At 49.2% G+C, this 12,600-nt stretch overlaps 1 protein-coding gene across 1 annotated transcript in view; it reads left to right on the top strand.

The window, feature by feature from the left end:
* The window catches only part of BCR (BCR activator of RhoGEF and GTPase), a 150,558-nt gene that overhangs the window by 94,157 nt on the left and 43,801 nt on the right, over positions 1-12,600 (top strand). Inside the window, exons 5-7 of the mRNA XM_003419174.4 lie at positions 6,264-6,371; positions 10,796-10,856; positions 11,982-12,034. Coding sequence (XP_003419222.2) covers positions 6,264-6,371; positions 10,796-10,856; positions 11,982-12,034 — 222 coding nt within the window. The remainder of the gene's footprint in view (positions 1-6,263; positions 6,372-10,795; positions 10,857-11,981; positions 12,035-12,600) is intronic.

The following is a 12,600-nucleotide window of genomic DNA, read 5'->3' as shown; positions in this document are numbered from 1 at the left end:
CAAATTATGGATAACATTGGGAAGAATGGGAATTCCAGAACACTGAATTGTGCTCATGAGGAACCTGTACATGGATCAAGAGGCAGTTATTCAGGCAGAACAAAGGGATACTGTATGGTATAAAGTCAGGAAAGGTGTGCCTCAGAGTTGTATCCTTTCACCATACCTATTCAATCTGTATGCTGAGCAAATAATCCAAGAAGCTGGACTGTATGAAGAAGAATGGGGCATCAGGATTGGAGGAAGACTCATTAACAACCTGGGTTATACAGATGACAACTTTGCTTGCTGAAAGTGAAGATGACTTGAAACACTTATTGATAAAGATCAAAGACCACAGCCTTCAGTATGGATTACACCTCAACATAAAGAAAACAAAAATCCTCACAGCTAGACCAATGAGCAACATCATGATAAATGGAGAAAAGAATGAAGTTGTCAAGGATTTCATTTTACTTGGATCCATAGTCAACACCCATGGAGGACAGCAGTCAAGAAATCAAAAGATGCGTTGTGTTGGGCAAATCTGCTGCGAAAGACCTCTTTAAAGTGTTGAAAAGCAAAGATGTCACCTTGAAGACTAAGGTGTGCCTGACCCAACCCATGGTATTTTCAGTCACCTCATATGCATGCCAAAGCTGGACAATGAATAAGGAGAACTGAAGAAGAATTAACCGCTTTGAATCGTGGTGTTGGGGAAGAATATTGACTATACCATGGACTGTTAGAAGAACAAACCAATCTGTCTTGGAAGAAATGCAACCAGAATGCTCTTTAGAAGCAAGGATGGCGAGACTACATCTTACATACTTTGGACATGTTGTCAGGAGGGATCAGTCCCTGCAGAAGGACATCATACTTGGTCAAGTAGAGAGTCAGTGAAAAAGAGGAAGACCCTCAATGAGATGTATTGACACAGTGGCTGCAACAGTGGTCTCAAGCATAACAACAGTTGAGAGCATTGCGCAGGACCAGGCAGTGTTTTGTTCTGTTGTACATAGGTTCACCGTGAATTGGAATGAACTCGACAGCATCTAACAGCAATAACTAGTTAGTGATTTCACCTCTCTGCCACTTCCTTGCCATGGAAGCAGCAGTCAAGAAATCAAAAGACGCATTGCATTGGGCAGGTCTGCTGCAAAGGACCTCTTCAAAGTGCTGAAGAGCAAAGATGTCACCCTGAAGACTAAGGTGCTCCTGACCCAAGCCATGGTATTTTCAGTCACATCATATGCATGTGAAAGCTGGACAATGAATAAGGAAGACCGAAGAAGAGTTGACGCCTTTGAATTGTGGTGTTGGTGAAGAATATTGAATATACCATGGACTGCCAAAAGAATGAACAAATCTGTCTTGGAAGAAGTGGGGCCAGAATGCTCCTTAGAGGCAAGAATGGTGAGACTGCATCTTACATACTTTGGACATGTTGTCAGGAGGGGTGAGTCCCTGGAGAAGGACATCATGCTTGGCAAAGTACAGGGTCAGCGGAAAAGAGGAAGACCCTCAACGAGGTGGACTGACTCAGCGGCTGCAACAATGAGCTCAAGCGTAACAATGATTGTAAGGATGGCGCAGGACCGGGCAGTGTTTCGTTCTGTTGTGCATAGGGTCGCTATGAGTCGGAACCGACTCCATGGCACCTAACAACAACCTTTTCCTTTCCTGGTAACCATCAGAGGTTGTTTTTTTTCTGTGTATAAAACGTTTTTGGGTTTTTATAATAGTGGTCTTATGTGATATTTGTCCCTTCGTAATTGACTTATTTCACTCGCCATAAAGCCCTCCAGATTATCCATGTTGTGAGGTGTTTCGTGTAGTCACTGTTGGTCTTTTATGAAGCCGACCCATAGTGACCCTATAGGACAGAGTAGAACTGCCCCATAGAGTTTCCAAGGAGCAGCTGATGGATTCGTACTGCTGACCTTTGATTAACCACCGCCTCTAGGGCTCCTCCGCTCTGTGTGTGTACCATAATTTGTGTATCCTTTCATTTGTTGATGGGCACTTAGTTTGTTTCCGTCTTTTTGCTGTTGCGAATGATGCCGCAGTGAACATAAGTATGCATATGTCTGTTCATGTGACATCTCTTATTTCTCTAGGATATATTTTTAGGAATGGGATTGCTGGATCATATGGTATTTCTATTTCTAGCATTTTAAGGAGGTGCTATATCATTTAACATGGTGGTAGTACCACTTTACATTCCCACCAGCAGTGCCTAAGAGTTCTAGTCTCCCCATACCCTCTCCAACATTTGTTATTTTGTTTTTTTTAATGAGTACCAGTAATGTCGGGGTAAGATGGTATCTCATTGTAGTTTTGATTTACATTTCTTTTCTCTAATGGCAAACGATCACGAGCACTTCCTCTTGTGTCTGTTAGCCGCCTGAATGTCTTCTTTGGTGAAGTGTCTTTTCATATCCTTTGTCCATTTTTTGATTGGATTGTCTTTTTGTGTTGAGTACTCTGTAGATCTTAGAGCTTAGACCCTTGTTAGATACGTTGTAGCCAAAATTTTTTTCCAGTGTCTAGGTTCTCTTTTTACTCTTTTGGTGAAGTCCTTTGATGAGAGTAAGTGTTTGTTAGAGGCTTGCAGTTACCTAGTTTATCTCCTGGTGTTTATGCATTGTTAGTTATGGTTTGTATTCTATTTATGCCATGTATTAGAGTCCCTCGCATTGTCCCCACTTTTTCTTCAATGATTTTTATTTTTTTAGGTTTTATGTTTAGGTCTTTGATCCCTTTTGAATTAATTTTTGTGTATAATGTGAGCTATGGGTCCTGTTTCTTTGGTTTTTTTAATAGATTTTTATTATCAATGTTTAATCATAGAATAATATGTGATCTAGTTGTAAATTGCTTAAATGTAATATTTCTTAAATTATATGAATATTAACAGCAAAATTATTTTATAAACTGTACATTAAAATACAACATTATTAGTTACAATGTTATTAGTAACTGAGTGGAAGCCTTTTTTGATTTTCTCCTTTTCTTTTAATTACTGCTTCCTTCTCAAAAAGGTTATTGATACCGGTTCACAAATACTAATTACCAAAATATTATAGCTAAAATACCAGACAGCTTGACAAAATCCACTGTAAAAACACCGGCAGCCACGAAAACAACAGTGCATCCTTGTAGCAGGTGCAGACGAAATCACGTGATTCCAAGTGTCATTATAATTGGGTAATAATGGCAGCTCTGATCAGAGTGCATCAAAAAAAAAAAGGTGTTGCCATCGAGTTGATTCCGACTCAGCGACCTTACAGGACAGAGTAGAACTGCCCCATAGGGCTTCCAAGGAGTGGCTGGTGGCTTTGAACTGCCAACTTTTTGGTTAGCAGCCAAGCTCTTAACCACTGTGCCACCAGGGCTCCCTCTGGAGTGCATTAGAAAATTCAAAAAGTAAATTAGCATAGAATTTTAGCCTTATAGGTATATTGGTACATGTAAGCTGGGCTTATGAGAAATGCTTTAGTTGTAATAGGTATATTTTTATAAAAAAATAGTAAGTTTCTGCAGAAAAACTGCACAAAAATTTTATAGACAGTCATTTTGGTGTCACCCCCTCTGACAGCATCACCTGGTGTGGTCTGTACCCCCCTAGTGGTGCCACTAAATTAGGTTCCCATTTGACAAGTTCCCCACAAATTATTTATTGACGTTAGTTACATTTATCACCATGTATCAACATTTTTTTTAATTGTGTTCTGGTTGTTTTGCTTCCAGTACTCTAGTTTCCCTACCCCCTTATCTTCTCATCTTTGAGAGGCTGATTCCTGTGAGGCAGAGGTCAGACATGCCCCCTCTCTCCACCATCTTTACCAATTCTGACACCAACTGTTGCTTCCACGGCACTCCCTACTTCTCTGCTGGGTTCGATAATTCATTGCATTGGCCACACAATTCACAGACTTGTTCACTGATTATGGGGTTTATTAGGGAAGTAAGTAACAGGTTACAATTCAGGCTCAGGAACACTCAAGGATACAGTTCTTCCATCAGGACAGCCTCTTCCCAGCTGTGCTCAGCATGGCTCTCCTTGGCCCTTGCCTCTCCTCAGAGGCACTCAGCTTTCTCTCTACATGGGCTGGGAAGCCCACCACGCCATCTCCTGCTGCCAAGTTTCTGCTACCAGGTCTCTCCTGCCACTGTTTCTCACTGTCTTCAGGGTTACAGCTCGCTTTCTATCTCCTGAGTCCAGGAGCTTTTCAGCACTGGGATCCCCAGTCCAGAGAATGTGCTGGCTCCTGGCTATTCTTCCTTGGTGTGGTGGTAGAGTCTCCTGCCTCTGGGATTGCTCATTTCAAGCCCAGTGGGATGGCAAAACTGACCAGTCCCTTTGGTGGGTTATAATTACCCTATCTGCACAGTCTCGCCTAGTCACCTGGGTAGAAGTTACAAGACCACAGCTAGAAAGGCCACACAGAGTGATCCCTCATACCGCCCTGTCCTTGGTTCCTGAGTGAGAACTCTAAACCCTTAGTATTTCCTGAGTTATGGAGGTATCTTTGTTATCTGTCTGAGTCCCTGGGTGGTGCAAACAGTGAACGTGCTTGGCCGCTTACTGAAAGGCTGGTGGCTTGAGTGTACCCAGAGATACCTCGAAAGAAAGGCCTAGCTATGTACTTCTGAAAAATCGGCCGTTGAGAACCCTGTGGAGCATAGTTCTACCCTGACACACATGGGGTCGTCTTGACTTGGAGTTGACCCATCGGCAGCTGGCAATGGTGGTGGGCTGACAATGCCTGAAGCAGGGCCTTGTTTGAGGGAGGTTCTCAGTGGTGTCGTTCAAAGGAGGGAGGAGGGAAAGAAGGAGGAGCTCTGGGTCTAATCAAGTACTGCTGAAGACATGGCATTGAGGAGGCAGCCACTTGTCCAGGATGATAAGCACAGCGGGGTGGGGTGGCACCTCCTCTGACTGCACACTCTCCTCACACCCCCAAGGCCCTCCAGACACCCCTGAGGGGCGGGGACAGAACACGAGAGGTGCCAAAGGCAGCTGGTTTACCCATCTGAGGTTGTCATCTACAGAAACATACCATTCAATATAAATGCAAATGTGTGTAGAAATAAAATTTAGGTTCAACATGTAACAATTCCAGGGTCAGCAAGAGCCTTGTGCTTCCAGCTCCTCCTCAGCTGTGGTGAGAGGCCCGACCCACCCTTACCCACCTCAGGCCTGGTTTTGCTGGTCCAAGATTAGGGCTGGCCTCCCCCATGACCATCATTGAAGGTGGATATGAGCCCCAGAGGTGAAGGTCGTGGCTGCACATGGCCACCTGTAGTGGAGTCAGAGCAGGAGGCTAAGGGAGAAGCACCTCTGGTGTTGTGAGCTACCATCAAGTCTGCCCTGTCCCATGACAGTCCCACCTACAATGGAACAGAATGCTGCCTGGTTCTACGCCATCTCCATCATCAGTTGCAGATCAATCTGTTCTAATTCATGGGGTTTTCATTGGCTGGTTTTTGGATGTAGATCTCCAGGCCTTTCTTCATAGTCTTTCTTAGTCTGGGAGCTCCACTGAATGCTACTCAGCATCACAGCAACACACAAGCCTTGTTGTTGACACATGGGTGGTGGCTGTGCCCGAGGTACATTGGCCAGAAATCGAACCAGGTCGCCCATATAGAAGGTGAGAAGTCTACCGCTGAACCTCCACTGCCCCCACCTCAATAATCCCTTTGGCTGAAAAAGGACAAACAAAAGCGCTTCTTGCCTTGCAGCTGTCGGCCAGCAGGTCTCCCCCTGCCAGAGGTGCCACGTCCCACCAGGGCCTCCTCAAGAGAGCTAGGTTCACGTCTAGGGTGGGAGCCCCACTGCAGCCAACCGAGTGTGCATCACATGTCTGAAAGGGACCAAGGTCCATATCCTGGGTGTCTTCCTGCAACCAGAATGGGAAGCCTGTTGGGGCCACCAATCCCACCTGTGCACAGGCACTGACAACCTTGAACGTTAGCTCTGCTACTGGCACTATTCAAGCTGGTGGGTGGGAGGAATGAGGAGCTCGGGAAGGGAGCCTTACCTGACCAGGCCATGAGTCATTCCTCAACCTGTCATTTGGGAGGGAGAGGCATGCTCAGTGTGGTGAGGGGATGCAGGTAGGAGGGAGCCTCATGGGAGGGAGTCTCACAGAAGGGCTCTCTGTGCAGTACCTGGGATCTCTGCAGGGCTGTGCATATGACCTGGAATCCCAGACAGGTGGGTAGCACCAGCACCTGCCCACACCTCTTCCAACACTCTCCCTTCCTCCCTGCAGGCCAGCCAGCTGGGTGTGTACCGGGCCTTTGTGGACAACTATGGCGTTGCCATGGAGACAGCAGAGAAGTGCTGCCAGGCCAACGCTCAGTTTGCAGAAATCTCGGAGGTACCACGTGCGGCTGTCTGACAGATGCGCCTTGGCTCCCACGTGCCCCTCCACCCTGGGATGGGCTGGGGGCTGATGGGTGGGTGGAATGAGCCTGGGAGAACAAGATGCACAGAATTGAGGTCAGATTGTTTCCAGACTCCACTGGGTTTGCTGTGTCAGCTCCCTGTGGGGCACACTGCTGTGACCAGACAGAAGGAGTAGCTGTGGAGTCCTTGTGGTTCTAGGCAGGGTGGCCTCCCTGGCGCTTTTAATGCTCCTGCTACAGTGAACAGTGTCCACTGTTCTGTCCTCCTCCATGTGCAGAACGTGGTCCCTGATGCCTTGTCAGCCACCATATGCACCATGAGAGTCCTGGCAGCCGACTGCTTCTTGTCATGTGGGGTGGGTGGGGGAGTGTTTTGCCCTTTCTAGCTTGCCAGTGACCTGAGAGCTGGGCAAGTTCAGTAGCCAGCCCAGAGGAGTGCAGCACCTGGGGCTTCCACTCCATAGATCTCATGCAGGGGAGGGCTGCAGGTGGGAGCAGGCTTGCGCCAGCCCCTAAGCCTCCTGGGTTGCCATTTCCCTGCCTGCATTTAGCAAAGCTCCTTCCCCCCAGCCCCCCTCCAAAAAAAAAAAAAATCAAACCCATTGCCGTAGAGTTGATTTCGGCTCACAGTGACCGGTGTTACTGAGTAGAACTGTTCCATAGCATTTCCTTGGCTGTGATCTTAATGGGAGCAGACTGCCAGACCTTTCACCTGTGGTACCCCTGGGTGAGTTTGAACCACCAACCTTTAGGTTAATTGTCTAGTGTAAACCATTTGCCCTACCCAGGGACCTCTACCAGTTTCTGTCAAGTCGATTATGACTCAAGGTGACCCCACACATGTTAGAGTAAAACAGTGCTTCATAGGGTTTTCAATGGCTGGGTTTTTGGAAGCAGCTTGCCAGGATTCTCTTCCCAGGCACCCTGGGTTAGATGCGAACCTCCAACCTTTCTGTTAGCAGCCAAGTATGTTCACCGTTTGTACCACCCAGCATTTCCATTAGCACAGTCCCAGGAGGACTGAAACCTCAAACCACAGAACGTTAGCATGGAGGCCTCCAGAAAGCATTAGGCCCAGCTCCTCAGTCCTCAGATGCTGAGAGGATGACTAGGCCGCCGGGGGGCTCAGGGCCAAGCCAGGGCCAGACTCCGGCAGCAGCCCCAGCCTCCAGACTGGGGTCCTCCTGCCCTTCCCAGTCCTGTTTCTACCCGATGGCATTTGTCTGACATTTTTCTCTTTTGGGTCCTGAAATCACTTTGCCTCTTGACATCTCCAACACCCTGGAGTCCAGACTCGCCTTCCTTACCACACAAGTGTGTTCTGGGTGGAAGGGCAATCTTAGAGAGACAGAAACTAGAAATACATAGTGAGTCGTCTTACTCTCTCCTGGACACAGCCTTTGACTGCCAGACCTGGGCTTTGTTTTGGCACCTCTACGCCACTTAATAGTTTATGGCACTGGTCCTGGCCCTGACATCACCAGTATCCAGAGCTGTGGGGCGCCCTCTGCCTGTTCCCCACAGCCACTGCAACAGTCAACCTATCCCTTCTTCAGCACATTCATTTAGCAGGCTGCTCCGCTCCCCGACAGCTGGGGCATCAGCGTGGAATTCAAAGTGGCCGGGACGAATTAGAAATCTAATCCTTTAAGAGCAGGCTTCAGTTCAGTGGGGCCAAATTCAAGTTCACCTGGGATGGCTTTCTACAGAAGAGGGAGGAAACACTGGTGGGGGTACCCCCTGGAGGTCACATGGTCCCCCAGCCCGAGTTCATGTGGGAGGTCTGGCCCAATGCTGGGATGTTCTGAAATATGCTGGAATGGGCGTTAGGGAGGCATGGAACTGGAAGCCAGCCTCTGTGAAGCATGTGGTACTTGTATTAGGGATGGCATCCACTTTGGTTCTGCATATCTCAAAAGACATCCAGAGAAACCGGAGGAGCCTCAAGGAGAGCAAAACCAAGCTGAAGGAAAGGAACCACTGGCAGTGTAGAGGTGTTGGGGGCAAGTGCTGGGTGGGGTGGGGTTCCTGATGAATGTCTTTAAGTACAGAGAGGGGAGGACTGCCCGGGTGGTTCAGACAGTTAACGTGCTTAGCTGTTTTCGAGACGGTTGGAAGTTCTTCAGTCTACTCCAGAGGTGCTTCAGTCTACTTCCGAAAAATCAGCCATTGAAAACCCGATGGAGCACGGTTCTAATCTGATACACGTGGGGGTGCCATGAATCAGGGTCAACTCCACAGCAACCAGTTACTACAGGGCAGGGGGAAGAGTTCTTATCTGCCCCAGGAACCAATCCCCAAAAACACGGAGGCCGAGTCCCACTGACTGGAGTTGCCCAAGTGTATAGCTCCACAGATAATGTATCGGTTTCCTGCAGATGCTGTAACAAGTTTCCCCCAACTCAATGTCTTAAACAACAGAAATGTATTTTATCTCAGTCCTGGAGGCCAAAAGTCTAAAACCAAAGTGTCAGCAGGACTGTGCTCCCTCCAAAGGCTCTAGGGGAGGATCCTTCCCTGCTTCTTCCAGCTTCTGGTGTTGCTGGCGTCCTTGGTGTCCTTGACTTGTAGACGCATCACAGCCCCTGGCTCGGGCTTCACATGGCCTTCTCCCCTGTGTGTCCAAACTTCCCTCTAGTCATGTTGGATTTAGGGCCCACTCAAATTCATTATGACCTCATCTTAATTTGACTTTGTCTGCAAGGACCTTATTTCCAAATAATGTCACATTGACAGGTATGAGAAGGGTGTGATGAACAATGTTAAGACTTTAGCATATCTTTTTAGGTGACAATAATCAAGCTTTTTTTTTTTTTTTTTAATCAAGCTGGTAGGGGGGCAGTGGTGGTTTGGTGATAGAATTTTCTCCTTCCATTGGGTGTCCTAGGAAGAAAGACCTGGCCATCTACTTCCCAAAATCAGCCACTAAAAATCCTGTGGGTCTCAATGGTCTGATCCCATTGTGCATGGGGTTACCATGAGTCGGGGCCAACTTGATGGCAGCTAACAACATTCAGCTCAGAACAGATGATAACGAGTTTCACGAAAAGGGTGTCTAGAGTCAAATGAGTTTAGGGAATGTGGGGTTAAACAACATTCCCACGTTTCCTGGGGTAGGACTCAGGCACTTGGGGTGCAAGCTGTGTTCCCACTCACATGACACAGCACCTGTTTGCAGAGTCTGTGTAGTGCACAGCCCCCACGCCCTTTGGGCCCCACTGAGCCAGACACCATGAAGAATAATCACTGTTTATTCTACCCCAAGGAGAGGAGCGGGATCAGTGCATTAGAGGTCAGCATCAGTGAATTTGAAAAACACTACTTTGTAGTCTGGACGGTCTCCTGCAGCATAGGGCCGCCTCAGCCATATCAGAGCCGTGCGTCTGTGAGGCTTTTATGCCTCTGTTCAGAAGCCCACATGCTAGGATCAATCACAGCAGCTTTCCAGAAATGATTGTAGACACTGGGGATCCTTTTTCCTCATTTCTCTTTGTACCTGAGACTGAATCTTTGGTGCCTTCTACTCAGTTGTGTTGGACAATTACCCACCAAAAAGCTCTGCCCCTGTCCTGGGAATCTTGGTACCCCGTTTTTCTACCAAGGACATTTGCAAGGTGGGGAGGGTAGATGTAGAACCCGGTGTTGTCTCAGGGATACAGGCCTTAACTGACTGCCTCCACAGGGAGTGCCCTTGTGAGCCAGCAGCCCCTGTACCTGTGTAATTGCTCCCAGGAAGCAGGTAGGAGATTAGGAGGGGGCTGCTGTTTGCCTCTCCCTGGCCTCTCCCTGGTGGCACAGAGAGTTGGTGCTTAAAACTTGCTAAAGGTTGGTGGTTTGAACCCTCCCAGTGGTACCGAAGAAGAAAGACCTGATGAAATCCTGCTCTGCAATTCCTGGGATCTCCAGGAGCTGGGATCGACTCAGTGGCAGTGGGTTTGGTTTCCTGTTTGCCTACATTTGTAGGATTCTGTGTTAGTGGGCCTCATTCAGGGGTGATTTTGCTCCCAGGGGACACTTGGCAATACCTGGAGATGTTTTGGGTTGTCACAACTGGTTAGGGAGGGGGAGGTGGTGGTACTGGCACCTAGAGGTCCAGGACAGGGATTCTGCAAAACACCCTACAATGCACAGGACAGTCTCCACAGCCAAGAATTCCAGCCTAAAGTACCAACAGTGCTGAGGTGGCGACCCCTGCCTTGGATGAACCTCAGCTTGTCTGGGGATCCTCTACTTACCCTGCTTTTTCCTCTGTTGTCCAGAATGCAGTGCTGAGGTTTGCCACATCTGGGTTCTTTGCAGGAAAGGGTGAGGTTTCTGGTAAGGGTTCCTAAACCTTCTACCACATCAAAGCTGCTCCTGTTGTCCCAAGTGCAAAATATGCTTTTTCTCTCTGCAGAACCTGAGAGCCAGGAGCAACAAGGACTCCAAGGACCAGACAACCAAGAACTCTCTGGAAAGTGAGTTCTCTGTTTTGAGGGCTCTTTGTGCCCTAGTTGGGGGAAGCAGAGGGGCATCTGGTTGGGCCACCCCCTGGGGACAGTGAGAGAGCAGCTCTGAGCATGGTGAGGGCAGTAGGGCACAGCCAGGACTCGCGTGCCACCAGCAAAAGTGACTGGGGAGAATGACAGGAGTTGGTGAGTGCCCATGGCCAGGCATTGTGCTGGGCTTCTTAAAATGTCATCATGTCACGCCCAACAGCCCTGAAGGAGGGTGTTACTTTTCCCTCTTTCAGATGACAGAACGGGCTTAGAACCTGAAGCGACGACATAGACCCCAGGTTCTGGGTGGCCGGGCGGACAGGTGTTGAGTCCAGGGTTGCCAGGCTCCTGGGCCCATGTGTTAATCACCTCAGTCTGGTCTCCAGACAATAAATCATCTCATAGTTTGCGAGGTTAGGATAGTGTGAATAGTTATGCTGAGTCCCGGAGGACAACAGACATAGCTCTAGTCCCAGCTCCACCATGTGCCAAGCCTCAGTTTCCCTGTCTGTGAAACAGTCATAGCAACCATGCCCTCTGTAGTTGTGGGAGTCATGTGAGGGATGTGCCTGAAGGTGCCAGGACACAACTGAGTCTGTGCCTTCGATGGGCTGTGCTCACCAAGATTGGGTTGGCCAGGCTCCCACCGCACTGGGAGGCTGCTCTGGCGGAGGCCGGAGTTTGGGCGTCAGAAAGCAGGTTCCAGAGACCATCAGCATCTGAGGTGGCTCCTGCCATTCACAGAATCAGGCTGCCCCCATATCCAGGAGTCAAAATTGAGAGCAGCAGCTGGCCTGTTCCCAGGGGACCCTCTGGACTGCAGAGCCAGTCCTACTGCCAGGATTGGGGCCCTTTCTAGCCTGTCCCAGGTGCTGGCAAGCTCTGTGTCCTGAGTTGGGAAGAGCGTCAGTGCTGGGTCCTGTTAGTCATTGTCACAGAGTCAGCCACACAGCCTGGACACTGCATTAAAGACAGACACACAGACACGCACACACACACACACACACACACACACCAGTCCTCTGACACCCTGGGCTCACCCTTGTCGCTGAGCAGAGGGCGTGTGGCATGGCTGCCCCTGCTCACAACTGCATCTCTCCGCAGCCCTGCTCTACAAGCCTGTGGACCGGGTGACACGCAGCACACTCGTCTTGCACGTGAGTCACAGCACCTGAGGGCACAGCGCTGTCCCATGGTCCATTGTAGCCCAGGGCTGAGACTGATGCTTGTCTCTTCTGCCCACCTGTCTGACCTGCCCCCTGGCCTGCATACCTTTATGGAGAATGCAGAAGTGAGAGGCCTCTGCCATCCACGAACTCATGGCTTGGGGCAGGGTGGGGGGCATAGACAGGCTTTCCAGTGTCCCCAGGTATCCCTACAGGGCAGGCACAGGCATGGAAGGGCACCACAGGGGGTGTCCTGGTCCACGTGGGTGGTGGGGATGCATCACAGTGGTCACAGTACATGAGCCTCCAAGATGGACAGGGTGGGGACAGACAGCAGGTGTGATCAGGGAGCCAGCAGCTCCCTGCTTGGGGAGAAGAGCAGGGAGGTAGAATCTCCTCCTTCCATTCAGGAGACCCAGGTTCTATTCCTGGGCAGTGTACCTCATGTATAGCCACCACCCATCCGTCAGTGGAGGTTTGTGTGTTATGATGCTGAACCGGTTTCAGTGGAACTTCCAGACTAAGACTAGGAAGAAAGGCCTGGTGATCTACATCCA

This window comes from Loxodonta africana, chromosome 19 (assembly GCF_030014295.1).
Source record: "Loxodonta africana isolate mLoxAfr1 chromosome 19, mLoxAfr1.hap2, whole genome shotgun sequence".
In the NCBI taxonomy this organism is placed as follows: domain Eukaryota; kingdom Metazoa; phylum Chordata; class Mammalia; order Proboscidea; family Elephantidae; genus Loxodonta; species Loxodonta africana.
Note: the sequence above shows the minus strand (reverse complement) of the source record. Positions and strands in the feature narration are given on the sequence as shown.